This window comes from Neovison vison, chromosome 3 (genome assembly GCF_020171115.1).
Source record: "Neovison vison isolate M4711 chromosome 3, ASM_NN_V1, whole genome shotgun sequence".
Taxonomy (NCBI): domain Eukaryota; kingdom Metazoa; phylum Chordata; class Mammalia; order Carnivora; family Mustelidae; genus Neogale; species Neogale vison.
Window position 1 is genome coordinate 151,137,052 of NC_058093.1, and position 25,568 is coordinate 151,162,619.

The 25,568-nt window shown below is 43.1% G+C and overlaps 1 protein-coding gene across 3 annotated transcripts in view; it reads left to right on the forward strand.

Annotated features, from left to right (window-relative positions):
* The window catches only part of EPG5 (ectopic P-granules autophagy protein 5 homolog), a 107,280-nt gene that overhangs the window by 39,805 nt on the left and 41,907 nt on the right, over nt 1-25,568 (forward strand). For all 3 annotated transcript variants that reach the window (XM_044243059.1, XM_044243060.1, XM_044243061.1), the window contains 14 exons: nt 649-813; nt 2,735-2,854; nt 3,500-3,759; nt 7,199-7,339; nt 8,366-8,510; nt 8,737-8,934; nt 9,314-9,424; nt 10,829-10,951; nt 11,845-12,011; nt 12,820-13,041; nt 15,264-15,387; nt 18,084-18,228; nt 19,831-20,002; nt 21,336-21,498. In XM_044243059.1, coding sequence (XP_044098994.1) covers nt 649-813; nt 2,735-2,854; nt 3,500-3,759; nt 7,199-7,339; nt 8,366-8,510; nt 8,737-8,934; nt 9,314-9,424; nt 10,829-10,951; nt 11,845-12,011; nt 12,820-13,041; nt 15,264-15,387; nt 18,084-18,228; nt 19,831-20,002; nt 21,336-21,498 — 2,256 coding nt within the window. The remainder of the gene's footprint in view (nt 1-648; nt 814-2,734; nt 2,855-3,499; nt 3,760-7,198; nt 7,340-8,365; nt 8,511-8,736; nt 8,935-9,313; nt 9,425-10,828; nt 10,952-11,844; nt 12,012-12,819; nt 13,042-15,263; nt 15,388-18,083; nt 18,229-19,830; nt 20,003-21,335; nt 21,499-25,568) is intronic.

The following is a 25,568-nucleotide window of genomic DNA, read 5'->3' on the forward strand; positions in this document are numbered from 1 at the left end:
TAGTTGACATGCAATATTATATTCATTTCAGGTGTGCAACATCGTGACTTGACAGTTGCATACATTATGAGATGCTCGCCGTACACTAAATGTAGTCACCATCTGTCATTATACAAAGTGGTTATAAGATCATTGAGCGTAATCCCTATCTGTAGTTCTCATCCCTGTGACTTATTTTATAACTGGAAGTTTGTACCTTTTTGCCCATCCCCTTACTCTCCTCCCCTCTGGCAACTACCAGTTTGTTCTCTGTATTTGAGTCTAGTTCTGTTTTTTGTTTATTTAAATAATTATTTAACATGCTAAATCTTCTTATAAATAAATGACTATTCCTCATTTATCATAGCTTTAAACTTGGTCTTGGTACTCTTAAATCGTTTTCTTAAATGGAAGTAAGCCAATTTATATATAATAAAAGATTAATGACCTTTACAAAGGGTAACAAAATGTGCTTTTGGTGTATTACTGGTTTTAATACTTACTTCATTTGGTTGTGCATGATGTCCATTTCATTTGTCTAAAAATCAAACAAAACCTCACTTCCTTTTGGAAAAAATTTTTTTCAAGCAGTTTAATAATATAATATTAAAGTAACACAGGGTTATTCTTAATTTTTATCTTAATTATGCTCATTTTCTTTCAAATAAGGTTTCTTTATACTTGTTTAAAGAACTGCCTTTGTATCTCTGGAGACCATCTGCCTCAGAGCTAGCGGTGATTCGGGATTGGTTATTGAATTATAACCTGACAATGGTGAAGAATAAATTGGCCTGCGTTATTCTAGAAGGACTGAATTGGGGATTTGGTGAACAGGTATGTGTTAAAACCATCCTCTAGAGACTGGAGGTTCTATACACATCAGTTTTAAGAAAACATTTTCTCAAAATGTAAACATTTTCAATTATCATTTGCAAGGTCTGCAAATTCTGTTAGCTGTGTCAGAGTTTAGGGTCTTTTCTTTAATTCTGTTTTGCAGAGTGACCATCCCTTAAATGAAGATAAATTGTTCCATGGTGAAAATTCTTAACTTTTTCCTTAGACCATTTGTATCTGTTGTGTTCTCTCCAGCTGTTTACTGAAGTTCCTCCTACTTTCCTCTCCTGCATTTGTCTCACATGTCACTGCCACATTTGTTCCCTGAAACACTGTGCATTGGTCAAGAACCTGCACTCACAGCCAGCCTGCATGCCTGGGTTCCGTTCCCAGCTCTGCCACCTCCTGGCTACGTGACCCTGAATGCATCCTGAACTCGCAGGGCTTCAGCTGGTCATCCGTCAGCATTGATAAGAGCGTGCTTACCTTGTAGGGTGGTTGTAAGCATTCAGCAAGTTAGGACAGGCAGAACATTTAGGACAATTCTTGGTGCACATCAAATACTCAGCAGTGGTAGTTTTTGTTAATAATAGTTTATTAATAGCTTTATTAATAATAGCTTATTATTATTCAGAGTTTGCTACCTATCATATATATCATATTTATCATATGTCTCCAAAGAGGCCATGTCAATGATTTAATTGTTAAAACTTGCCTTCCTCTTTACCCTAGATCTTACTAGTTAGCTCCTAGAGCAGAAGTTTCGATATGATACAGGGAAAATGGAAGAGAACTCAGCCCTCTCTGCCTGCCAGCTTTTGTTCAGAGCAAATCATTTAGTCCTCATAGCTGTCTTGTGAGGTTTGCATGAACTTGACCCTTCTTGTACAGATGAGAAAACGGGAGCCAGGCAGCTCTTCTCCCTGGGTGTTCCTAGCTACCTGGGTCTGCCCCTGGGTCCGTTTGGAGCTTCTCCCACTCCAGTGCTGGTGGGTGAGCGCTATAGGGGGTTGTCTTCCATCTTCGTGTTCTCTGATTTGTGAGTAGACCCCCCCCCCTTTCCCCAGGCCTTCCTCTCCCACCAGGCTGTGTGAAGACCTCCCTGTGAGAGTCTTATGATCCTTTGTTAGTTAGAAAAGTCATCTTCCATTAAAGGATTAAGAAATGTATTTCTTCAGGTTGCAAGGAAGATTGGATGGGAAATTCGATAGGCAAATTCAAGCTTCTGAAGGAATATTTTATCTGTGTTGTTGAGTATCTTTTTTTTTTTTTAAGATTTATTTATTATTTATTTATTTAGAGAACACACCCGTGTGTGTGTGATGGGGGGGAAGCGTGGGGTGCAGATGGGGCAGAGGGAGAGGGAGAGAGAAACTCAAGCAGAGACCCTGAAATCATGACTTGAGCTGAAATCAAGACGCTTAAGCGACTGAGCCCACCCAGGTGCCCCTGTGTTGATGAGAGAATAATGAAAAGAAGTATAGACTTAATTTATTAAATATTTTCCTATTTAATAATAATTGAACAATTTCCCAGTTTGTGGCAATGCCTTTAAACTTGTAACCCAAAGACTTTATAGAGCTCCTAGAGTGGGGAGAGGGGAGTTACATTCAAAGATATGTTTGATACCTGGGGTCCGAGATGAGTCAGTTTCAAACCTATGTAAGTGCAGTATAATGGTTCTTTAAGATTTCAGTGTCTTGTGCTCGCTTCGGCAGCACATATACTAAAAAAAAAAAAAAAAAAGATTTCAGTGTCTTTTCCTATTGTCATAACTTAATTGTTAGGGGATGTAATTTTTGGAAAGCTTAAGTTCTATATCCAAGATTCTTCTTTACTACTTTTCTTAGTCGTTTTGTTCAAGGGTATGTTAAAGAAAAAATCAAGATGGCATGTTTGTGATTATTTTTCTCCTTCAAAGGGTACCCTTCATTTGGATCGAGCAGTCCATGCTGAAGTGGCTTTAATGATTCTCGAAGCATACCAGAAATACCTTGCACAGAAGCCATATGCTGGGCTTCTTTCTGAAAGTATGAAGCAGGTATTTCATTTTCTTATATATGGAGAACATCTTTATTTGTAAGTGGCCTGGGTGGATACAGTTACAATGTTTACCCTTAGATTGCCTAAGAACATCTGGCAATTTAAGAGATTGAAATTGAATTCTGTGGTTGGATAAAGATTTTCCTTTGAGAAATAGCCCACATATGACCATTTTAGTATTGTGGAGATCCACGTGAGCTATAGCTGGCAGGTACTGGCTCAGGGTAATGGACTGTTCAATCAGGAACTTTGCAAACCAGGTTGTTAACCTATTGGTATCTTGAAACTGATCATGGTGGGAGTTTTTACAGGACCAAAATTGACAAACCCTGTAAAGGATCTCCCAGGCTCCAGCTGGTTGTTAAAACTTACTTATCATCACAGCATTGTTGTGTACCAACTTTCGAATTATTACTCCTTAGCTTGCACTGACTCAGATCAGGTTCAAAAAGTGACTAGCAAGTGAGTGGAAGTGGTAAGTTGTGAGAAATTGCTTTAATTGAGTGCTGCAAACACTGAGTAGGGGTAAGTAGTATGTCCTCTCTTTTGAGGACGTTGTTGATCACAGAAGGAAGTGGGCGGGGGAGCTTACTGATTTAATTTGTATGTGACTAATGTGGTTTAAAATAAATAATTGTTTTAGGTTTCATATTTGGCCAGTATTGTTCGATATGGAGAGACACCTGAGACCTCATTTAACCAGTGGGCCTGGAACTTGATCTTGAGGTTAAAACTGCACAAAAATGACTATGGAATACAGCAGAATTGTCCAACTGTTCCCTTCTCCAGCACTGTGCCTGACATGACAGAGTCACCCACGTTTCATCCTCTCTTGAAAGCTGTTAAGGCGGGCATGCCCATTGGCTGTTATCTGGCCTTAGCTATGACCGCCGTGGGCCACAGGTACAGTGTGGGCTGAACCCCTAGGGTTGCTGAACCTTAGTCAATGATTCTAGATCTCATTTTGCACATCCCAAGGTCTGAGACTTCCATCAAACCTATCCAAGGGTGATGAGGACCAAATTATAAGCCTTATTAATGGCTTCTCCAGGGAAAATGCTGCCCAAATTCATATAAGACATACTTGTACCAGAGAGTCACCTCGTAGAGTGTGGAGAGGGTATGCCTGTCCACAAGAGTGGAATGTTCATGTCAGCAGTAGGTGTTTTCCTTGGAATAGAGAGCACATAAAAATAATTGGCCATCCGTACTGCATTTTGTTTAAAGTGATGGCAGCCTAGCTTCTCTGCTATAAGGCTAAACCGGCCCAGGGGAAGGAAATTTCTTGATCACGTCACATGCCTCTCTGGCATGAGTCCAGAGTTGTCTCTGTTTTTTCCACTGGAGCATTTGCCACACTGTGTTGTAGTTGTCTGTTCAGTCTTCCCGGGATCGTTCGTGAGGTCCTAACCTTAGGAACCATGTTTGTCTTGTGTTACCATTTCATCCCTACTACTGATGATGGCTGTAGCTGGTGCAGAGAGTAAGTGAATGAGTTCTTAGTTGGTTAAAAATCCTTTTATTTATTTTTTTTTAAAGATCATTTTCCTACGGTATATTAATTTTTTCTAGCCTACCTGTTTTTCTAAAATCTCTTTCACCTCCACACTTTCTGGTTCACACATTTTAGACTCACTGTGATATCTCGTTAGCATCCCAATTTCAACATCTTGTTTCACATTACATATATTTTTGGTGAGTTGCCGGCTGTCCTATCAGTTGTTTGTGCTCTGAAGTGGGAGAGATTCGGAATTGGTAGTTAGCTGCCTTCAGGCTGCTGGCAGTTCAGTGGAGCTGGTGGACAGAAAGCAATTGGCACTGAGGATGTGACCGTGGGCTGGCTGAGATTGGTAGAGCGATGCTCCGCCATCCTGGCTGCTCTTTACAGTGCTGTCTGGAGTGATTCTAAAACTACCTGGATGGGGAAGAGGGTGAGAATCTGAATCTCATTGGCCTGGGGGCCAGATTATTCTAAGGTACAGCCTGGATTGGGAAGGAATTTCAAGGAAGGAGAGATCATGAGTGCAGGATACCTACATGGAGGAGCTAAGCTTTGGAGGGGAGTCTTAATTAGAGAAGGCGTCCGAGGCTGGGGGCAGAGTGGGGACGATCACCCACTCCAGGTGACCAGTGCCCCCAGTGTGGAAGATTTAGCCACGGGCCTTGCCCCGCCCCCTCACTCCCCCCAGCACCTGTGCACTCCGAGCCCCACCCTTACTGTACCGCAGTGAGGTCGTGTCTCTCACTCCCCTCGTGCACTCCATGCTCCTTGAGGGCAGGGCATTGTCTTGTCATCTGCGGATCTCCACAGCTTGGAGTAGGAGGTGCTTGGCTGCACGAACTTGGGAGGGAGCAGCGGGTGTCTAAGTGAGGAGGGGGGAGGTGCAGGGTGACAAGGAAGCACCCATGACGGAAGCCCATGCTTCACATTAGGGAGCAGAGATGACCGGGTGGGTGAGGACGGCCCAGCTGTGATGGACAGATGTGAAAGTCCAGTGAAAGAGGGTAGAACTGATCCACTGGGATGAGGAGAGATGTTACACAGGTGCTTTGGAAGGCACTCTGCATTTTTCCAGTAACTGTAGTGTCATTTGCTAGGTCCAGTTTCTGGTATCTCAGGTTCCTCATCTCTAAAACGGGAGTCATGACAGTACTAGACTTGATGAGCCTTGAGTGAGCGGTAATACATGTGGATTCTGAGTGTAGTGCTCTGACCTTAATCTTTCATGATTTCTCTCATGTCTTGTATTCCTTCTGGGACTCCCATCTCCTTGTTTGCTGATGCTACCGTGGGTCTATTTGCTTGGTGCTGATTACTGAATCCCTAATGGGAGTGAAGATGAGAATAAAGTGTTTCTCTTTGGGCTACCATGGTAGTCAGGGATGTATATATACTAGAACTAGCTTAAAACAATCTCACGAATGTGCTTGGGATTGGGGACAGAGTGTGCAGGAATGTGAGTTGTGCATGAATATGCACACATAGTTCAGAGAATAATAGGCAGAGAAATCACCCAGAATCTTTCTCACCCTAACGAAACTTTTTTTTTCTGTTGTTTTTAATCCAGTATTTCTTCCTTTGATGTTTTTTAGAGTTATAATATATGCATAATTTTGTATATCCTTTGTTTCTCATTCTGATATTACAGACATTTTCCTGTGGCATAATCTTTGTGCTGTTACTTTTATTTTTTGAGAGGACTTTTTACCCTAGAATTAAGGCAGTATAATCAAACTATAGAAGTAGGAAGATGGGAGAAAGAGCCACTTACTTCTGCTTCTCCAGCACAATGACCATTTTGGCGTGACACCATCCCTGTGTTTTTTTCCTTCTGTATGATTCTTTATTAGTTGTTGTTCACCCCCCTACCCCCTTCATCGGTATAGTAGAATTTTTCCATGTTGCCCTTGGATATCATATGCATTCTTTTTGAAGATTTTATTTATTTTATTTTTTAGATAGAGAGAAAGAGAGGGAGAGAGTGCCAGTGCGGGGGAGGAACAAAGGCAGGGGGGAAAGAATCTTAAATTGTGCTGAGCACGGAATCCCATTTGGGGCTCGATCTCACTCTGAGATCATGACCTGAGCTGAAACCAAGAGTCAGATGCTTAACCAACTAAGCCACCCAGGTGCCCCTTGTATGCATTATTTTTATGTGATGTAATAATATTTGCATTGAATGGATTTTTCCAAAATTCACATAATCATTTCTGCCTCTTGAGTTTGTGTTTTTAAATTTTGAAAAGTGCATCTTTACGTGACTCATCTGTCATATTTTTCTCCACCTTTGAGATTATTTCTTAAAGATAGGTTTTCTGAAGTGAGTCAAAGAATAGATAAATTTTTATGCAAATTAGTTTCAGAAGAATTTTTATGCAAATTAGTTTCAGAAGAATTTTGCCAGCTTATACTAACAGAGTGAACTCACTTCTGAATCTTCCCTTTGCTCTCATACCTTGTGGAAATACACAGACAATGAGAGCCCCATGGCTCTTAGAAGAAACACCATTTGGGAAGTAAAATTAGGTAGTGGCCAGTGCTCTGGATTGGAAATTTGCAAACCTGGGTTCTCATTTTGGCCTTGCACTAGGAAATTATGTGAATTTGGGCATGAATACCTCGCTATTCTCATCTATAAAGTAAAAATACAGATGAACTGTTAAATTCCTTTGTACTTCCCGAGTCCCAGTGCTGGTATTTCTGTGTGAAGTTTGGCTATGCGCAACATGTGTTGGAGACTTGAGATCATCTGGGTGGCAAGTGGGCTGATGGCCCATTGGAAGAAAAGCATTTCCTGAACTGGCAACCTTGACTGCTCATTGCCTTTGTCTCTTTCCATAGCATCGAGAAGTTCTGTGCAGAAGGCATCTCACTGTTGGGAATTCTGGTCCAGTCGAGGCATTTGAGAACAGTGGTTCATGTCCTGGATAAGATCCTGCCTTTGTTCTACCCTTGCCAGTATTACCTTCTGAAGAACGAGCAGTGAGTAGAATACAGCCCAGGGAGGACCGACGACTGTGTTTTCAAGTAAAGTAGGGAATGATGTGATTTGGTAGTGTATTTTTTAGGAGGCAGAAAACTTCCTGCCCAGTTCAGAATGCAGGTTGATGAACAGTGACTCTTTTTTTTCTTTCTTTTTTTTTTTTCTGAACAGTGACTCTTAATAATGATTCCAGTTTATTTTCATGAGAGATATTTCCCTTTCTTACTTAATTTTAGATTGCTTGTAGCTTATTAGTATTTGACAAAGCGGTTGTTTCCATGAAACCTGCTGACATTGAGCAGCAAATGGCTTTGCCATTGTAACAGTAGTGAAACACATTGCTTTTCATTGTCTGCAGTATTACAGACAGATGAGATACATAGGAAGGTTCTCATCACATGAGACATTGATAATCTTGTGGAGAAAACAAGACTTTTGAGGTAATTACAAAGTCCTGAAGCAAGACCATGCTGTGTGTATAGGTTGCATTTGCATATGGGTAAAAGTATATGGGATTTATAGTAAAAGAAATAGCTGGTTGGGGAGGGAGGAGGGAGTCGGTACATCCAGGGAACTGAGGGCACTTCCTGACTAATTGTGGTGGGACACCCCCGACATGTGCCCTTATACCAACCACCTTGTATGAAGGTGACACCCAGTACCAGATTGTGATGATTTTCTAAACATCTCAGCTTTTGTGAGGGTGGGGAGTGGGGAGGGGATAAAGGGGCCCTTGGGATGTTGTTCCTCTGATGCTCTTTAATTTGTGCATGTTTGTATGTCTTGGATCTATCTGTTCACTGTACTTCTGCAGGTAGATAGAATTCCTTTTAACCCACCTTAAATTTGAAAACTTCATTCTTCTGAAATTCTCGAAGATTTATTGAAATCCCTAAGTAGAACTTTGATCTGGGATCAGTTTTAATATTTTAGTATTTTTCTGTTTCCTCATAAGTAATTAGCTACTGGAAACTTTATTGACTTCTGATTAGAAGGTCAAATGTGTTGTCCTTCATTCCTGGCAGGTTCCTGTCACACCTCCTCCTGTTCCTGCACTTGGACAGCGGTGTCCCTCAGGGTGTCACACAGCAGGTCACCCACAAGGTGGCACAGCATCTGACAGGAGCCAGCCATGGGGACAACGTGAAGCTTCTCAACAGCATGATCCAGGTCAGGCCCCTAGAAAGCTCCCACATCTACGCTGGCCCATCTTCCCCGTCAGGCACCCTGCTGTTAGCACAGCTGAGTGTTGGTCATTTCAAAGCACTTGGCACAGTGTTTTTGGCCAAGAACATCAGCAGACTTGGGCTTTGCAGTGGAAGTAGTTATTTTGTTGGTGTCTTAAAAATGGGAGACTGACTCTTACCTCCACATGACCTAAGCCCTTTCTCCATAGGCCCACATATCCGTAAGCACCCAGCCCAATGAAGTGGGCCCTGTTGCCGTGTTGGAGTTCTGGGTCCAGGCTCTAATAAGCCAGCATCTTTGGTACCGAGAGCAAGCCATTCTCTTCCTCATGGACCACTTGTGTAAAACAGCTTTTGAGCTGATGCAGGAAGACTGTGTACAGAAATTACTTTACCAGCAACATAAGGTAAACCTGTTAGAGAATTTGTCTTTCAGTCCTTGGCTAGATAGTGGCCTTCTCAGAACATTCCCCAAATGCATCGTTCCCAGTACTACTCTGGGGCCAGTGCCTTTTTAAAGCTTGTTCTTGATGGTGCCTTATCTTGGGAACCATAGTCCCTGCTAGTGTAGACTCCAGGGAAGCCAAAGGAAAAGACCCCCCAGGAGGAGCCTTGCTCCTTGCATTTGGCTGTAACACGCTGCCTGCAATTCTCATTGCTGAGGGACTAATTAGTGAAATCCATGTCTTACCAGAACCTACCATTGTAAGAGGCTAATTGCTGATATTCTCAATAAGGTTTTTTAAAAACCTTTTCTCTTTGCTGCATGTCCTGTCCCGTGTGTAGAATGCTTTGGGTTACCACTGTGATCGGAGTCTGCTCTCTTCTTTGGTGAGCTGGATCGTAGCTGGCAACATCACTCCTTCTTTTGTGGAGGGCTTGGCCACGCCCACTCAGGTAGGAAAGCCCCTGTGGCCCATTGGTGATCTTTGCAAACTTTTAATGTTGTTATCATCTTTGTTGATGTAGTGCTGCTAACTTGAAGTAGCGCTCTTTTAGCACGTACAGCATCACAGAACCCTCCCAGTGGCCTGTGCTGAGGTGGTGCGGTTGCTCTTTTGTTTCATGGAGGAGTTAACCGAGGTTTGGTGGGGCCAGGTGGCTGGCTCAGGATCATACAGCTCGTGGTCAGGCCTGGTCTGCCTGACTGCAGAGCTTCTCAGCGGCGTGGTTAAGAGTAGACACTGGGGATGCCTGGGTGGCTCTGTTGGTTAAGCATCTGCCTTCGGCTCAGGTCATGATTTCAGGCTCCTGGGATCGAGCTCCACATCGGGCTCCCAGCTCAGCAGGGAGTCTGCTTCTGCCTCTCCCCCTGCCTGTGCTGTCTCTCTTTCTCCAGTGAATTAAAAAAAAAAAAACACAAAACCCACACAAAACGGACACTGGAGCCAGATGGCCTGGGGCTCAGTCTGCTCTTTGTCTGCCCTGTGCCTCAGCAGCTTGCTTACCTTTCTGTCCTCAGTTCCCTCCGCTGGGGAACGGGAATAATGACTGCACCTGCATGTAACGCACTCAGACCTGTGCTTAGTCCAGCCCCACTGCACGGACTCGGTGTTGGCTGCTGTTGCCATTGTGAGCAGCGGCAGCAGCTTTTTTTTCATTATTACCCCTGTCTGACTCTGTGTGTCCAATTATGTCCCCGATTGATCACTTCCACCACTAGTGACATCCTTCAGCCTCCTGTCGGTCTAGCCTCCTGCTCTTCCCTTGTACCACTTGTGATCAGCTGCAACACACTCCTTGCTGTTGCCCACCCATGTCCCTGGTGTTTCCGCCTCTCTGCCTCTGCCTCACCCGGTCTTCTTGCCAGGCCTGCCTTCACCTCCGTTCTCCGTGCAGAGCCGTCTCTGGTGTGTTCACCTCTGTGATCCCGCGCTCCTTCCACCAGCTTCCCATAGCCACTGACTCCCGATTCTGGGCTCACCACCTCTCACTTCACGCTGTAGTTACTTACGCATTAGTTTCATCTCCTCAGAGAGGTGGAAAACTTCTGGAGGGCGGAGCTTAGATTGTCTCTCTTTCGTGTCCCTCATAAAATAAATAATTATTGTGTGAACAAACATCTTCTTTTACTGAAGGAGCGTTTCTGAAGGAATTTAGCATTTTTCAATGATTTGTTTTTTCTAAGTTTGTATCTGCGACAAGAACAGTGATAGGTGTAAGAACTCTACTAATTTCGGGAACCATAAATATTTGTTGATTGAGATACCTGGTAGAAGAGATGTGCATTTGTAGAATATCGGGGTGATTTGGTCTGAGTGAGCTGCTCATTCCGCTCACCCTTACCTGCTGTCCTTGTAGGTTTGGTTCGCCTGGACAGTACTGAACGTGGAATCCATCTTTGAAGAAGACTCCCAGCTCCGAAGAGTTGTCGAAGGGGAATTGGTCATAAACTCTGCTTTTACCCCTGACCAAGCTCTGAAGGTGCAAAAGGCCGTTGTGCATTTGAGTGGGAGAAGGTGGTTTATTGATGGATTCATCTAATAGCTTTTGAACTTGGGTGTTTCCTTTTGTTGTAAATGTTTGGCAAGTACAACATCCAAACCAGTTCTTAAAACTGTATAATTGAAGCATATACTTCCTTTCCAAGCTTTATTTAGCATAACATGTCACCACCTAATGATTGAAGTCTGTGTTCACGCATGAGTGCAGGGGTTTACCCTCATTTTAAAACCGTTTCCCGTGTGAGTCCTATGCATCAGTCCCCTGAAGAGCTTGTTAAAAATCAGATTCCTGGACCCCGGCCTTTGAAATTCTGAATTTTGAAGTCTGGAGCGGGACCAGGAATTTGTTTTAAAAACTCCCTAGCTGATCCTTAAGCTCACTGAAGGGAGAAAAAGACTGGGATGAGGATTTAGAATGAAAGACCTGTGTTAGGGTCTCCTAATAGAGACTTGGCTTTTGGGTTTCAGATCCTGTCATGGAGTTTATAATTCTTGAAAGTTCTTTTCAAATCTAAGTTTTCAAGAGCTTGATAATGTTTGACAGTAAAATTGACTTGATTTTCCCGTCATTCTGCTTCCTTGCACTGTGTTGTTTTGTGCACAAAGGCATGGAAAGGCATGGAAATGAGGTAAAATGTGTAAGACATATTCCAGTCTGGGGGGTCTGTGAAATGTTTTGACAAAAAAAACTGCCCCACACGTTTTGATATCAAGGAGGTTAAAGTATCAGCTAGTGAGTTGGAAATAGGACTTTTTTTTCCTCACTGAATTGAAAACAAAGTGTTCAGGGTTTTATTTGGATCATTTAAAAAGAGCAGACTAGCTGGAACTGTGATCATGTTATGGGTGCTCAAAGCCCCTCTTCTTTTGTAGAAGGCCCAGGCCCAGCTGAAGCTTCCCATCGTCCCGTCCCTCCAGAGGCTGCTGATTTATCGTTGGGCCCACCAGGCCCTTGTCACGCCTTCCGATCACCCTCTTCTGCCTCTCATTTGGCAGAAGTTCTTCCTCCTGTATCTTCATCGCCCAGGACCGCAATATGGGTATGGTACCCAGTGTTGTTGTGTCTGTGAACCTGTTCTTGACTTTGTAGTCTGCTCTCATGCTCATTGTGGCCTGTGAGTTAGAACCATCCTCCAGCCTCTGGCTAGGAGTCTGCCTCTCTTCCTGGTTCACATTTATGAGACTAGACAGTTTTTGAGTTTAGGGTATCTTGTGGCAGCTCTCCGGGTGAAGGCAGCGCCTGGGCACGGTATAGCAGAGAGCTCCCGGAGCTCAAAGGGAGTGAAACTGTCCCAAACAGGCTGCTCGTGTGACTGTTGTGGGGGCCGTCCAAGCAGACCTGTGAAGGGCAGAGCAGGTGTGGACAAAGGCTGGGCAGTGCCCGGCAGCTCTTGGTTCTGTGCCTGGGGGTGTCTAACATTTCCCCGGAGTATGAAGGGACTCTGGCCAGCTGTACCTGTCCACTGTTCCTGACTGTGTTCTCTGGCTTCAACTCAGTTCCTAGCTCACCCTTAGTCCCTTACCTCAGTCCTTCAGAATGTACAGATACTGGTTCTTAGGCTCTTCTGTTTTCTGCCAGCTTACAAGTTCTTCTAGAACACTGTCTTTATTCTCTACCACTAAGTGGTGATTGTTTCTTAAATTTGGGTAGCATTTCATTCTTTTTAAAACTGCTTTCATATGCACCATGCTTGTGGGAGCCTCATACGAACCACTGAGGTAGAAATAACAGGTGTTGATTTAATGTGGTATATTGCTAGCCACTGAATTGTCAATTGATTGCAATTGTGTTCCACATGGAAAGAGCATCTTGGGTTGATCTTGTGATGTGTGCTTGTATTTTTTAAGGTTACCTATAGATGGTTGTATTGGAAGAAGGTTTTTTCAAAGTCCTGCTCATATCAATTTATTGAAAGAAATGAAGAGGCGCCTGACCGAGGTGGCCGACTTCCACCACGCTGCGAGCAAGGCCCTCCGCGTCCCAGCAGAGGGCAGTGAAGGGCCGTCTGCCAGCCAGGCGGGGACCCCGGGCTACCTGACTTCGCCGGAGCTGCACACGGAGCTTGTGAGGTGGGCCGTGGTTATTGAGCCATCTCTGCTGTCCAACGATGGCAGCACCGGGGACACTGCTGGAGCAGCTGTTTGTGCGACAGCCTGCCAGATGTCATTCTCTCAGCCCTGTTGGATTTTATAAAGAGGGTGGTTTGTGCTGGGTTTGCATGGGGTAAACCCATGCTGGGTTTGCTTCTTTTCTGTGTTCGTCATGAGAAGGGAATCGGCACTTTGGATACAGCTCTGTCAAGTGCCTGGAGTCTGAATGGAAGGTCTTAAACCAGAGGGCTGATGTCCTCTTCTGTCTCTCTCTGTGTGATAACAGAAACTAGAACAGTCGGTCACAGGAGGGGAACATTTAGTAAAGCCTGCCAGGACAGTTCTCAAAAGGAAATTCATAAGCAAGGCAGGGTTCTTTAAGCGAAGTTCATATAGCTCTTGGAATCTGCCTGAGGTAGGGTAGCAATCACCCAAAACTGCTTCTAAAATCAGGCAGAATGTAGGTAGCCCCCAAAGATTAAGAACTCTGAAGTAAGTGTGGTCCCTTTGACACAGGTCCTTTACTTTTCATTTATGCTTGCCATAAACCAGGTATTAGTCTTCTAAATAAGACTTAATAAAATGGCTTCTAATCATTAGCCCTGGATGCCAAATGTCTTGGTGAGGAAACCGGGCGTTTTTTTTTGGTTTTGTTTTTTGTTTTTTGTTTTTTAAAGATTTTATTTATTTATTTGACAGAGAGAGATCACAGTAGGCAGAGAGGCAGGCAGAGAGAGGGGAAGGGAAGCAGGCCCCTGCTGAGCAGAAAGCCTGATGCGGGACTCGATCCCAAGACCCTGAGATCGTGACCTGAGCGGAAGGCAGCGGCTTAACCCACTGAGCCACCAGGCGTTTTGATCCACCGCTGAAGCTTCAGGCATGCCTGACCTGAAAGCCCTCCAGGCTATCTTTCTACCTCCGGGATGATTTCCCCCCTTATCTTGCTTGCTTAAAGGAGAACCTACTTTTAGCCAGGTTTAAGCAGTGGGGAGGCTCAATCTTTGAACATTTAGATCAGCCAAGAAAGTTTGATGTGCCTCTCGTAAACCCCCCTTCCTTTGACATATTGGTAAAGTAGCCATCTAAGTGAGTCAGAAGCTGGAAGAGAACCCCGTGCTGGCCTCCTCCTTGTGAGAGCCTCAGGGTCCTGTCCGTCTTCCTACACGGGCTGCCCTGGAGGTAAGGGAGGTGGTTTTCCATGTTACTGAGCAGAGCCAAGCCATGCACCTCCCAGACCCCGCCCTGCAGCTTGTGTGCCAGACTCCGATAGCCTCGCCTTGCTGCAAATGGCTGCTTAAAATACCGGTGATCTTAGCTAAATGGACTGTGTTCCTTGCAGAAACAAAGCAAATAAAGGAAACATCATTAAATTTTTAAAGAAGTTTTTCCTGGAAAATGGAGTTGTTGTTTTTTTCTCTTTTTTTAGCCAGGCTTTGTTTTATTCCTTGTTAATGGGAACAAGGTGTACACATGCTTTTGAGTTCTGTTTGTGATTTCTTTTTTTTTTTTAAAGATTTTATTTATTTATTTGACAGAGAGAAATCACAAGTAGACAGAGAGGCAGGCAGAGAGAGAGAGAGGGAAGCAGGCTCCCTGCTGAGCAGAGAGCCCGATGCGGGACTCGATCCCAGGACTCTGAGATCATGACCTGAGCCGAAGGCAGCGGCTTAACCCACTGAGCCACCCAGGCGCCCCTGTTTATGATTTCTTGAAGCAGGAGGGCATCATTGAGCCTAAAGCTGGCAGGTTCTTCCATTGCAAAAGTTTAAGGTGGCTTTTAATGTTTTCTCTGAAAGAGAGACAGTGTGTTTTTTGGAATGTTATTTAAACTTTTCCAACCACTGAGGCTCACTGTGACTGGATTGCCAAGATGGAAAAATTCCAATTTCAGATCCTAGATCTGTGTTAAAATACCTCCTCTGGTTATTTTTTTCTCTATGTTATATTTATATAGACGTTAATAAAAGGAGTTCATAGAGCTCTTTCCTCACAGCCTTGTTGTAGCAATTTCTGCATCATATGGTAAGGATTTGTGACCTTCCTCCCCTTCTGGCCCATGCTTGCGGTGGTGGTTGGAAACATTTTTGGTATTGCGTGCTTGTTACTTTTATGTAGTAGTGACAGTGTTCCTAGAGATGTGAGAAACTCCATTTGTCTGCATGTCTTTTTGTATTTTATATAATTCTGTCTTTTTCTTTCAGGCTCTTCAATGTGTATATTTTGTGGCTGGAAGATGAGAATTTTCAAAAAGGAGATACCTATATCCCTTCTCTACCAAAGCATTATGATATTCACAGGCTAGCCAAAGTGATGCAGAATCAGCAGGTAATACTACGGCAATGTCTCTTTCAGTCTACCTGACTGTGATCGAATAGGTCACAGTCATAATCTAATGTTAAAACCACTTACTGATATGGAAGTGGGGCCACAGGCTTGTTCAAGAGGTGTAGCTGGGTTATAAACCCTGAAGAGGGCAGAGGGTGCCAGACAGGTGAAGACAGGTCAGATTTCCAAGGGCCATATATATATGCCTTTCTAAAAAATTTGGATATAGTTCTGAAGTGTTTGTTTGAAGAGGCCCTGAAATGGCACGAGTGATTAGATAAATGGATGAATTTAAAGTACGTTGAAGAAGAATCAGTAGGATCAAGAGGATTTTCAGGTAAGGTACACAGGTGGGATTGATTAGATACATGAGGACACCCAGATTTCTAGCTTGGGCAGCTAGAGATGCTGTTAACAGAGATCCAGAATACTGGAAGAGAAGGTGCTAGAGGGAGTTCAAGGAGAATGCTCTGTCCAGGATTTGGTAGGGAGGGGTTGTGTAGATCTAGAATTCAGAAATGGGGCAGTGTAGGGAATGTGGCTGTGATGGTAGTAGAGCATTTAGATTGAGAAGAGGACTGAGCGAAGCCAGAGAACCCTGAGAAGTAACGACATTTAGGGCATAGAGAAATAAGGCTGAGAATACAGGACCAGAGAAACAGGAAAAATAAATAGGCAGTCATGGTGCCCTGAAATTCTTTGAGTCAATTCCGTCTTTATCTCTTCTTTATCCTTCACATGCCAAGGCCTTAACCTAAGAATTAGTGTGTAGTTCTGGTCAGTGGTTTTAAAAGTTAATCATAGCTCCTTGGCTCTCTGGAATTTATCTTGGTTCCCCTTTATCGAGAGAATTTATAGTTTTCTTTCTTTTTTTTTTTTTTTTTGTAAGTCTTTGCTATTTGATTTTTTAGCTCCACTTTTTGATCTGTAGTTCACAGGTAGAGTTGTTCTGTGTTATTGTGGTTTCTGAGACATCTCTGCTTGCCCGCTGCTAATTCTTAGTATTCTTAGTCATTATCCCCTGTCGGCAATTATTTAGCATAGAGGCAGACAAGGTGACATTAGTGACCCCACTTATAAAAGGTGAGTATACACAGTAGGGGGACTGGTACAGTACTACAGTACCCCCCAACGGTTGTTTGGGGCTTCTAGGATTCAGGCTTGTGATCAGTATGACTTGGGAGTTTCTCCTTGGAGTCTGCAATGCTTTGTGTCATGGTGTGGACATGGTTTAGGACTTCATGGCAGTGTGCTCATTGAGAAACCAGAGACATTTGTAGGGTTAGAGGAATCCTCTAAACAGTTAAAATCAGAAAAAAAAAATTGTTTACAAAATGATAGTCCGTGTCTGATCACCCGTTACTACTATTTGCTATAGTTTTTGATGTTCATGGAGAGCTGGCATTTCTTCTATTTAGAGACTGTCTCCCTTTCTGATACGTACTGATCACTAGAGTGAAATGGACATAGTGTGAAATACACAAGACAGTTCATTGGAGTGTGGGAAGAGAATACTGAAACTTCCATTTTCTCTCATTTTACCTGTTACTTATTTTACTTTTTATCATAAGAAAAATTTGACCATACAGAAAAATGGAACAGTGCGGCACACATGCCCTTGTCCTCCCTCTGCCTGCTGTGGACCAGGTGTCAGATTTTATCTATAGCCTGTCCACTCCCTTTACCCATGTTATCTTGGAACTAATCCTAGAAAGCATTTGATACATAAAAATTTCAAAGAGGAGGGTTTAAAAAGTATTATAACCCAATAACATTTATGTCTGGGAAATAGCAACAACAGTTTCTTAATAACAAATACCTAAGTAGTGTTCCAGTTTCCGGTTGCCTCATATAGGTCATAAGTTTTATTTTCATTTTTACAGTTTGAGTCAGGATCCTCATTTTGTGGTTGGTTGATAGCTCTTAAAGATTTATTTAATCTACTCGTCCTCCCCTTATTCCTCCAACACCCACCCCCCCCCAGTTTGTTTGTGGAAGAAACTGGATAGTTTGTTCACAGATTTTATCTTTGCTAGTGTGGTTTAATATGTTTCTCTGTCCTCTGTCTATCCTGTAAAGTGGTATTGGGACCAAGGGCTTGATCTAATCCAGATTCAACAATTTTCAATATATTTGTTATATATCTCTTTAAAATTTCTGGTTTTTACCAGTGTTTTATAATTTACTAACTTAGTTCTATGTGTATGTAATTTATAAATGTACAGTTGGTAGGGCTGTTAAAATTATTTTTTCTGATCTTGGTGTATAATCAAACACCTACTCTCTCTCTCTATGTATATATTATATATATATATAGACACACACACATATATAATTTTTAAAGATTTATATATTTGAGAGAGGGAACATGTATGCATGGGAATGGAGGGAGGGTCAGAGGGAGAGAATCTTCAAGCAGACTCCCTGCTGAGCACGGACCCTGATGGGAGGTGAGATCTCATGACCCATGAGATCATCACCAGAGCTGAAACCAAGAGTTGGGCGCTTAACTGAATGAGCCACCCAGGCGCCCCTGTTAGTGTCCATTTTAAATGTGATTCATGCTAATACTGGAGAACTTGGTAAGGACTGCCCTGTGCTAAACCTTACTGGTCTACTTTTTAGTTAAATATGTAGTTTTATATGTCAATATGTGATTCATCTGTGGCAGTTAATGTCCTGTGGTTCAATTCTAGGATCTGTGGATGGAATATTTGAACATGGAGCGCATACATTATGAGTTCCAAGAAACCGTTGGTCTGTGGATGCAGGCCACACTGGAATCCCATTCTCCGCCCTGCAGCTTGTCAGTGCAGCTGGATGTCACTGATCCTTTGTTGGGTGAGCTGAATGAGCATCAGCCCCCTCAAGTGAATGAATGAATGAATGAATGAGGGAATGAATGATTGAATCTGAGCATTGCAGGTTAAGGTTTACACAGTGTATCCCTCCAGTGAGAATTCTTTTTAGGAGTTCATTGTTAACTTGTCTACAACTTAGGGTTAGGTTCAGCTATGAGTGAAAGAAAACTCCAGAACAGTAATGGCTCAAATAGGATACTTAATTTTTCTGTAAAAGAAGTTAGAGATAGGGAGTTCAGGCAGTAGCTCTAGTCCTGGCCTAAAATGTTGCTTTAGAGGAACTTGAAGAAGCTAGGGGTCTTTTACAGTGATGAATATCCAACTTTGTTACGTTCTGTGCAAAGAGAAGTTGTTCTAGTGGAAAAACCCCGGCTCTACAGGACGATCCCTCACTTGACCTGTTTGGAATGTTAAATTCCATCTGTTTGGGGTGCAAACAATACAGGTTTTTTTGTGCCAAGTAAAATCCTGGCTATTAAATTGTCTTCAATTTTCTTAAGAATAGAAAATGGAATGCTACATCTGGAATGAAGTTGGAAATTCATAGTAATCCCTTAAGTATTTGTTGACCTGACTTACTGACTTGAGATTTCCTTGACCTCTCGTATCCCCTCTTATCTTACTTTTGAAAAGAGTCAGATCTGTGGCAGCATTTTTCTTCGTGTTCCTCAGTCCCCACCTGCTGTATGGTATATGTTCAGTGCAGTTCAGACAGAGAGTGGGAAGGTAGGAATTTATTGGATACCTGTGTGTGGTCAGCTCTTTATTAGGGATAGAAATAGAAACATTGAAATTGGATTCATCAGCATGGGACCACATGCAGTCGAGTACAAAGTTGGATGGATAGATTTGCCTTTCTTACACAGCACCTGATTTTTTATTTGTACTCTATTTATTGAGTGAATGAGTAAGTGGACGAATGAATGCATGACAGTATACCCATGTAATAGAAGTTCTGTGGGAGTTTATGCCCATGACTTTGTTCATTTTAACTCTGCTAGTCTCACCCCTCCCATTCAGACTTCGGCCCAGTTTAAGATTTTTTCACTCTGCTATATTCCTTAACATCCATTTTTTTTTTTTTCTTCTCTTCCCATGAGACTTATCTGGGTGATTGCATTAAACTCTTAATGGGACTACCTGCCCTTTCCCCAGTCCATTGTCTGGTGATAGCTACCATCTTTCTCCGGCTTGCTGAGAGCTGTTCACTAAATCTCCTTTATATGAGTATCAAGTCTAGGCACTTTAGCATGTCACACAAGGCTGTCTGGGATAATAATTTAAGATCCTGAGCTTTAGCTCTTTAACTCTCATTAAGGCTTTTCGGGTAGAATTCTGTTTAATCATACCACGTGCTTGTGAGCTCCTAGCTCCTGGTAGAATAGTAATAGCTGTGTGGAGGCTCCCTCAAAATTTGTAACGGAAGATAATGATTTTATTCAGGCCCCTGATGGTTTATATAACTATTCTGTAGATCTTTAGCATTCTTCTCGAAGTAATAGGCCAAGGCTTTGCACCCACTTAGTATGTTACTACCTCGTAGTAGCCATTACTCAGTAAGTAGGACTTAATTTTCTTTCAGCTAAAGAAAGGGTTCTAAGTAACTTGCGGAAGCATGAGGCTCCCCAGCCTCCCCTTGATCTGCACCCAATGAGGCCTCCTGTGCCAGTCATTTCCTCAACTGCGCTCCTGAGTCAGAAGGATGCCACCCAGCTGGTGTGCACGGACCTGAATCTGTTGCAGCAGCAGGCCAGGTAAGACTGTGAGACCCCCAGGGCTGTGCCTCTGTGCTTACTGCTGTGACAGCTTGGATGACGGAGTGCCTAGAAGAACTTCCTCATCAGCCGCCTCTCCGTGAGGATAATTTAACTAGACTGGCCCCATCAGTTACCTCAGTAGCCAAGGTGTGACAAGTCTTCTTAATTTGACATTGAAATGATGTGGTGCTTACGTGGGTGGTAAATTTTACATTTCCTGTGGTGGCATTTCTGAGTGTCAGCAGTGCCAGCCAAGTGTTTCTTAAGCTTCTCCTGAGGAGACTTTCTGATACTGGGAAGATGGTGTTGAAAAAGTATCCAGTGACACTGGCTTTCTGTTGTCACTGCTGTGCTCCCTAAGTCTTCATGTTCTTTAGCAAATTGCCACGGGCATTTGATCAGAGTGTGGGCAAGTCATTTAGTGCTCTGAGTTAAGGTAGATACAGAACGACCAATTCTTGAAGGTTTTGATTCTAGCTTGCTGTCTTGAGAGGAGTGTGTGGAGTGAGTCTGTTTTATAGAGTGAGGGAGTCTTATCTTTGCAAGCACCATGGGAATCTTTGCAAGCACCATGGCTTTGTTTCCTTGGCTGTTTTTGGTCCTGGCATTTATTGTGTCTGTGTGTGCATCCCTGGCCCCACCAGTGCATGTGCACACACACACATGTGCCTGCACAGTAATGGAACAGTATGGACACCCATGTACAACCATGTAAAAAGTTAGTTTCCTCCATCTGACAGTTCAGTTTGAGTTGCTAATACCCACGAAATCACTGGTGCTTACAAGTAAGGTTCCCCTATAAAAATGTTTTAAGTAGGGGCGCCTGGGTGGCTCAGTCATTAAGCGTCTGCTTTTAGCTCAGGTCATGATCCAGGGTCCTGGGCTCGAGCCCCGCATCGGGTTCCCTGCTTGGCAGGAAGCCTGCTTCTCCACTTTTCCACTGCCCCTGCTTGTGTTCTCTCTCTTGCTGTCACTGTCTGTCAAATGAATAAATAAAGACCTTTTTTTTTTTTTTTTTTAGGGCTGCTTTAATCAGGATGAGAGTCTCATTTGCTCTTGTGTATTTAAGGGTCTGTGTAAAAAGCGTCCTTAATGTAATACAGATTCTAATTGAAGCTTTGTTCCTGGCTAAAAAGTTGTCCCACTTGCCCTTCATCTCTTAACTTTCTTATTAAGGAAAAGAGAGGGTTTACACACACCTTTGGTCTTTTGTTCCTGTAGAATGCTAGGTCTTGCTTTCTAGTGTAGGCCAGGGGTAACCAGAAGCCTTTATCACTTACCACGAAACCTTCCCTAAGCCTTTCTTCTACCTGCTGATGATGTTTTCCAGATCTGCAGCTCTTCGAGAATCTCAGCAGGTTGCCCTGGATAGTGAGCTGTTGGACACAATGCCGAAACAGTACATGAATAGAGAAGAACAGACCACCCTGCATTTGGAGTGTAGAGGCAGTGGTGGTAAGAAGTGCCAAGGAGCAGCTGTTGTCACAGTTCAGGTGAGATTGCTGAAGCTTCTTCATGATTCACAGAAGTTTTCATTTGAGTCCCTAATATTAGTATGTTGTTGAGAGAGACAGCAGGAAGTTCACAGCACATGATTCATGTCCCAAAACATTTAATAGTTTTGGAGGGAGTGATTAGCTCCCACAAGGAGCTAACCATGTATGTCTTTAAGTGCTGATGTGTCCTGCAAGGCAGAAATTCATAGAAAAGCAGAACTACTGAGAAGATCTTTGTGAGAGAGGGGCTCACGCTGACCCCTAGAAGACTGCGATGCTGACGATTTGGGGTCACTGGGAAGGAATGTGGGAACGGAGTCCTCTGGACTCATTTAGGGGGAGCTGGCTAGGTCAGTCTACTTTAAGTGGTTTCTGGCTGCAGTGATGGGAATTCACATTGGAAAGGCTGAGATTTGCATCGGAAAAGAGGATCACTTGGGGGCTCCTGCTGTGTGCTCTGGCCAGTGGGGAGCCGCTGAAGACCAATGAGGAGGGCCTTGTGGAAAGCAGGTCAGTTGGATGGAGCTTGCCGGCAAGCAGAGGAAGATGCGCAACTTTAAGATGAGGGTTTGACCACCTCTTAGAGTTAGCTTCTTGAGTTGGAAAAACTGACTCAAGTTTGGTCTTTGGGTATTCCTGTTATCTTCAGGAAATAAAGGCACAGAGTAGTTAAGTCACACCCCCGAAATGACAACAGCCATCGAGTGACAGAAGCAGGAAGGCTGGGGCAGTGTGGGTGCAGAGCGCGAGCTCCTGACCCACTGCACCCGGGTCCTTCTCCAAGGGACTTCAGGGTCGCCAGAGCTGGGAAAGGAATGCTCGGAGATAGGCTGCCTATTGCCTGACTACATTTGAACAAATGTAGCTCTTCTTTTGTTAACTTTTAGAAATTAGGGACAATTTATTTTACTGTCTCTTGATTATCTTTCAGGAATTTCTTTTTGTGCTAATCCACATTTGAGCAGTTCTAATGTATTCCTCATCAGTGTCCTTGGGAGCCTGTTTTCTCTAAAATGTCTTTTCTGAAGTCACTTTTATACTTGTATTTTTCATTACCTTCAAAATTTCTTTCTGATAAAATAACAGCTTCGTAGCATCTAAAGTTCAGAGATCTGATTTGAGATGAGAGACTTCTAAACACTGAGTAATGTCTTTGGCCAGCTGGTTTATAAAGTTAATTTTTTTTTTCAGTGTAATTTTTCCCAGTTACTAATACTTTAGTAAGACTAGGTAGGAGCATTTAAGAAGATCATTTGCCGAAGTGATAGAGCTGGAAGACAAGTCTGTCAATTTCGGATGGAGTTGAGTTGGTGTGAGAAAAGCTGAAATGTATCCAGTTCTAATTAAAAAGGGTGTCTTCCAATCTGTGCCTTCACAAATATGGTATTTCTCTATATTTTGGAATTATATCTCTTGGCCTGGCAGTTAATTCTATGCAGAGAGGGGAAATCTCCTAGGATGCATTTTTGTAAGTGACTGGGTGAAGTGAGTACAAAAATGTTTCCCCAGCTCTGTGAAGAGTTGTGAATATTTGCTGCTTCGGCCAAAGAACAGATCCCTTTGCCTGACCTGTTAACTCTCAGGGTCTTGCGGTGGAAAATACCACCAGGCCAGCTGGGGAGCTCTTACTCCCAGCCTGCCAGTGACTTGGCGCTTTTCCTTTTCAGAAATAGTCTTGATTTATCTGAGTCCTTGAATTGAAATTTCTTTACAAACTTTTGCTTTGTTGATTCTGAAATAGAAAGGTGTACCTTTGCTATAATTCCTTCAGAGTGATTTTCATTAGAGGGAAATTGGAAAGTAGATGCTTTATGAGAAGAAGAATTAAATGAATGTGGCTTAGATTTTATTTTATAGACAACTAAAAATACTTCTGCTTTTTTTCAAAAGAAAAGTTTGTAGATGCTAATATTGTGTGAAGAAAGGAAGGGAAAAAAAAGGGAGAGGGAGGGGAGAAAAGGAAATTTTATAGAAGTCTAAAGAATTTGAAAAAATAGATGTGTTTTGTGGTCATAATCTCATTAGAAATACCCAAGTTTTCTTAAAGCACGCTCTGATTTTCAGCTGGCCTTACTAGTTTGCCCAGTGCAATGCATTTCGGTTCCATTTGGGAAGACCTAGAAACTTGGGAACCCCCGTGGATGGCTCCTAGAATATCAGTGTTGATACAGTACAGTGTCTGCTTCAGCCATTATTTTGCTGGTAATGCAGATCTGCCTGGGTGGCTCAGTCGTTAAGTGTCTGCCTTCGCTGAGGTCATGATCCCAGAGTCCTGGGATCGAGCCCCACTCCCGGCTCCCTGCTCTGTGGCCACAGAGCAGGGAGCCGGGTGTGGGGCTTCTCCCTCTCCCGACTCCCCCGCTTGTGTTCCCTGTCTCGCTGTGTCCCTCTCTGTCAAATAAATAATCTTAAAAATCTTAAAAAATCTTAAAAAATTAAAAAATAAACTTAAGGGCGCCTGGGTGGCTCAGTTGGTTGAGCAACTGCCTTCGGCTCAGGTCATGATCCCGGACTTCCAGGATCGAGTCCCACATCCGGCTCCCAGCTCCTTGGAGAATCTGCTTCTCCCTCTGACCTTCTCCTCTCTCATGCTCTCTCTCACTCATTCTCCCTCAAATAAATAAATAAAATCTTTAAAAAAAAAATAAACTTAAAAATCTTAAAAAATATGTGAGGATAGTGAGCACTTTTGTAGTCTTATTTAAGTAAGATTTCTTTAGAAAATTATATGGCAGTTTCTATATTTCTAGGATAGCCTAGGTTGGTTGATACTTCCCGGAATTGAAGATAATAAATTTGTTTGGCTACTCATTGATAGCTATGAGCAAGGTAGAAGAAAGTTGCAACTCTAGCTGTCATGAAGTTAGGGCATTACTGAATCACTGCAAGTAGATTTGCTCTGCGTTTTGGTCAGAGATTGTGCTTGAGTCTAAAGCTGTCTCTTGCACAAATGCATGATTTTGGTTATGAATGTTGGGGTAGGGAAGGTGAGTTCTGACTGTTTCGGACTCATCACAGAACTGCCCCTGGGAGACCACTTGCTGTACAGAAGGTTGGTTGTTATTGTTATATGTAGAATTGTAGCTCCTCTGTATCTGTACCTCCTCTGTATTCATGGCTATATCCAGTAGTTTTGATCCTGTTGAACATTATTCTGGGATCTGGCAATGCTGAACGTCAGGAAATGTCTTATGGTCACTCCAGATCACTAGCCACTTTGCAGTTTCTCTCCAGCATTTCCTCTTTATCAGCTTAACCCTTAGTTTGCTGGTTGCATGTGGCGCTTCCCCTGATCCTCTTTGTCATTGTGACATTAGCTGCTTTTGCCTCCTGTTTGTATTGGGAGTTCCTAATCTAGGATGGGTGTGTGAATGGTCTCTAGTGGGTCGGTGAAGTCCCTGAAAGTATATGGAAATTTTTTTTTCTGGAGAGTTCATAACTTCAGTAGATCCTTAGTAATCCATGACCCCCGAAGGGTTAAGCCAAATATTGATGACTCCCATCTGCTTTTCTAGTCAGAATTCTCTAAGTTCCAGACATAGATCTCCACTTGCCTGTATAACATTCTGTGAATGTCCATGGATACCTTCAACTCTGCAGGTCCCAAACTAATCCCACTTTTACCCTCCAAACCCTGTTTTTCCTGTAACAGGAAATGGGGACCTAGGCTTCAGTATCATCGCCCCACCCTCATACTTCCCATCTAGCTACTTTCCAAGTCCTACTGGTTCTGCTTCTGAAATGATTTTACATTTGTTTCTTTCTCTTTGTTCCTGTTGTCCCCAGGTAGCCCCACATCGCTTCTCCCCTGAATCATTACGTAAGGCTTCCTGTCTATAGACTCTCACCCTGTCCAGTCTGTTTTCCATTCTGCCACTGTTCATCCTTTTAAACACAATCTTATCACATTTGCAGGCTACCATCCAGCATTGGCTCTCCAGTATCTAAGAGGAATAGGACTCTTAGGACACCCCACCCCACCCCCGTAATCTGTTCTTGATCAGTTTCTAGTGGCATCATTTACCCTTTCCTGATCCCTAAACATTTTCTAACCACTCAGGCTTTTT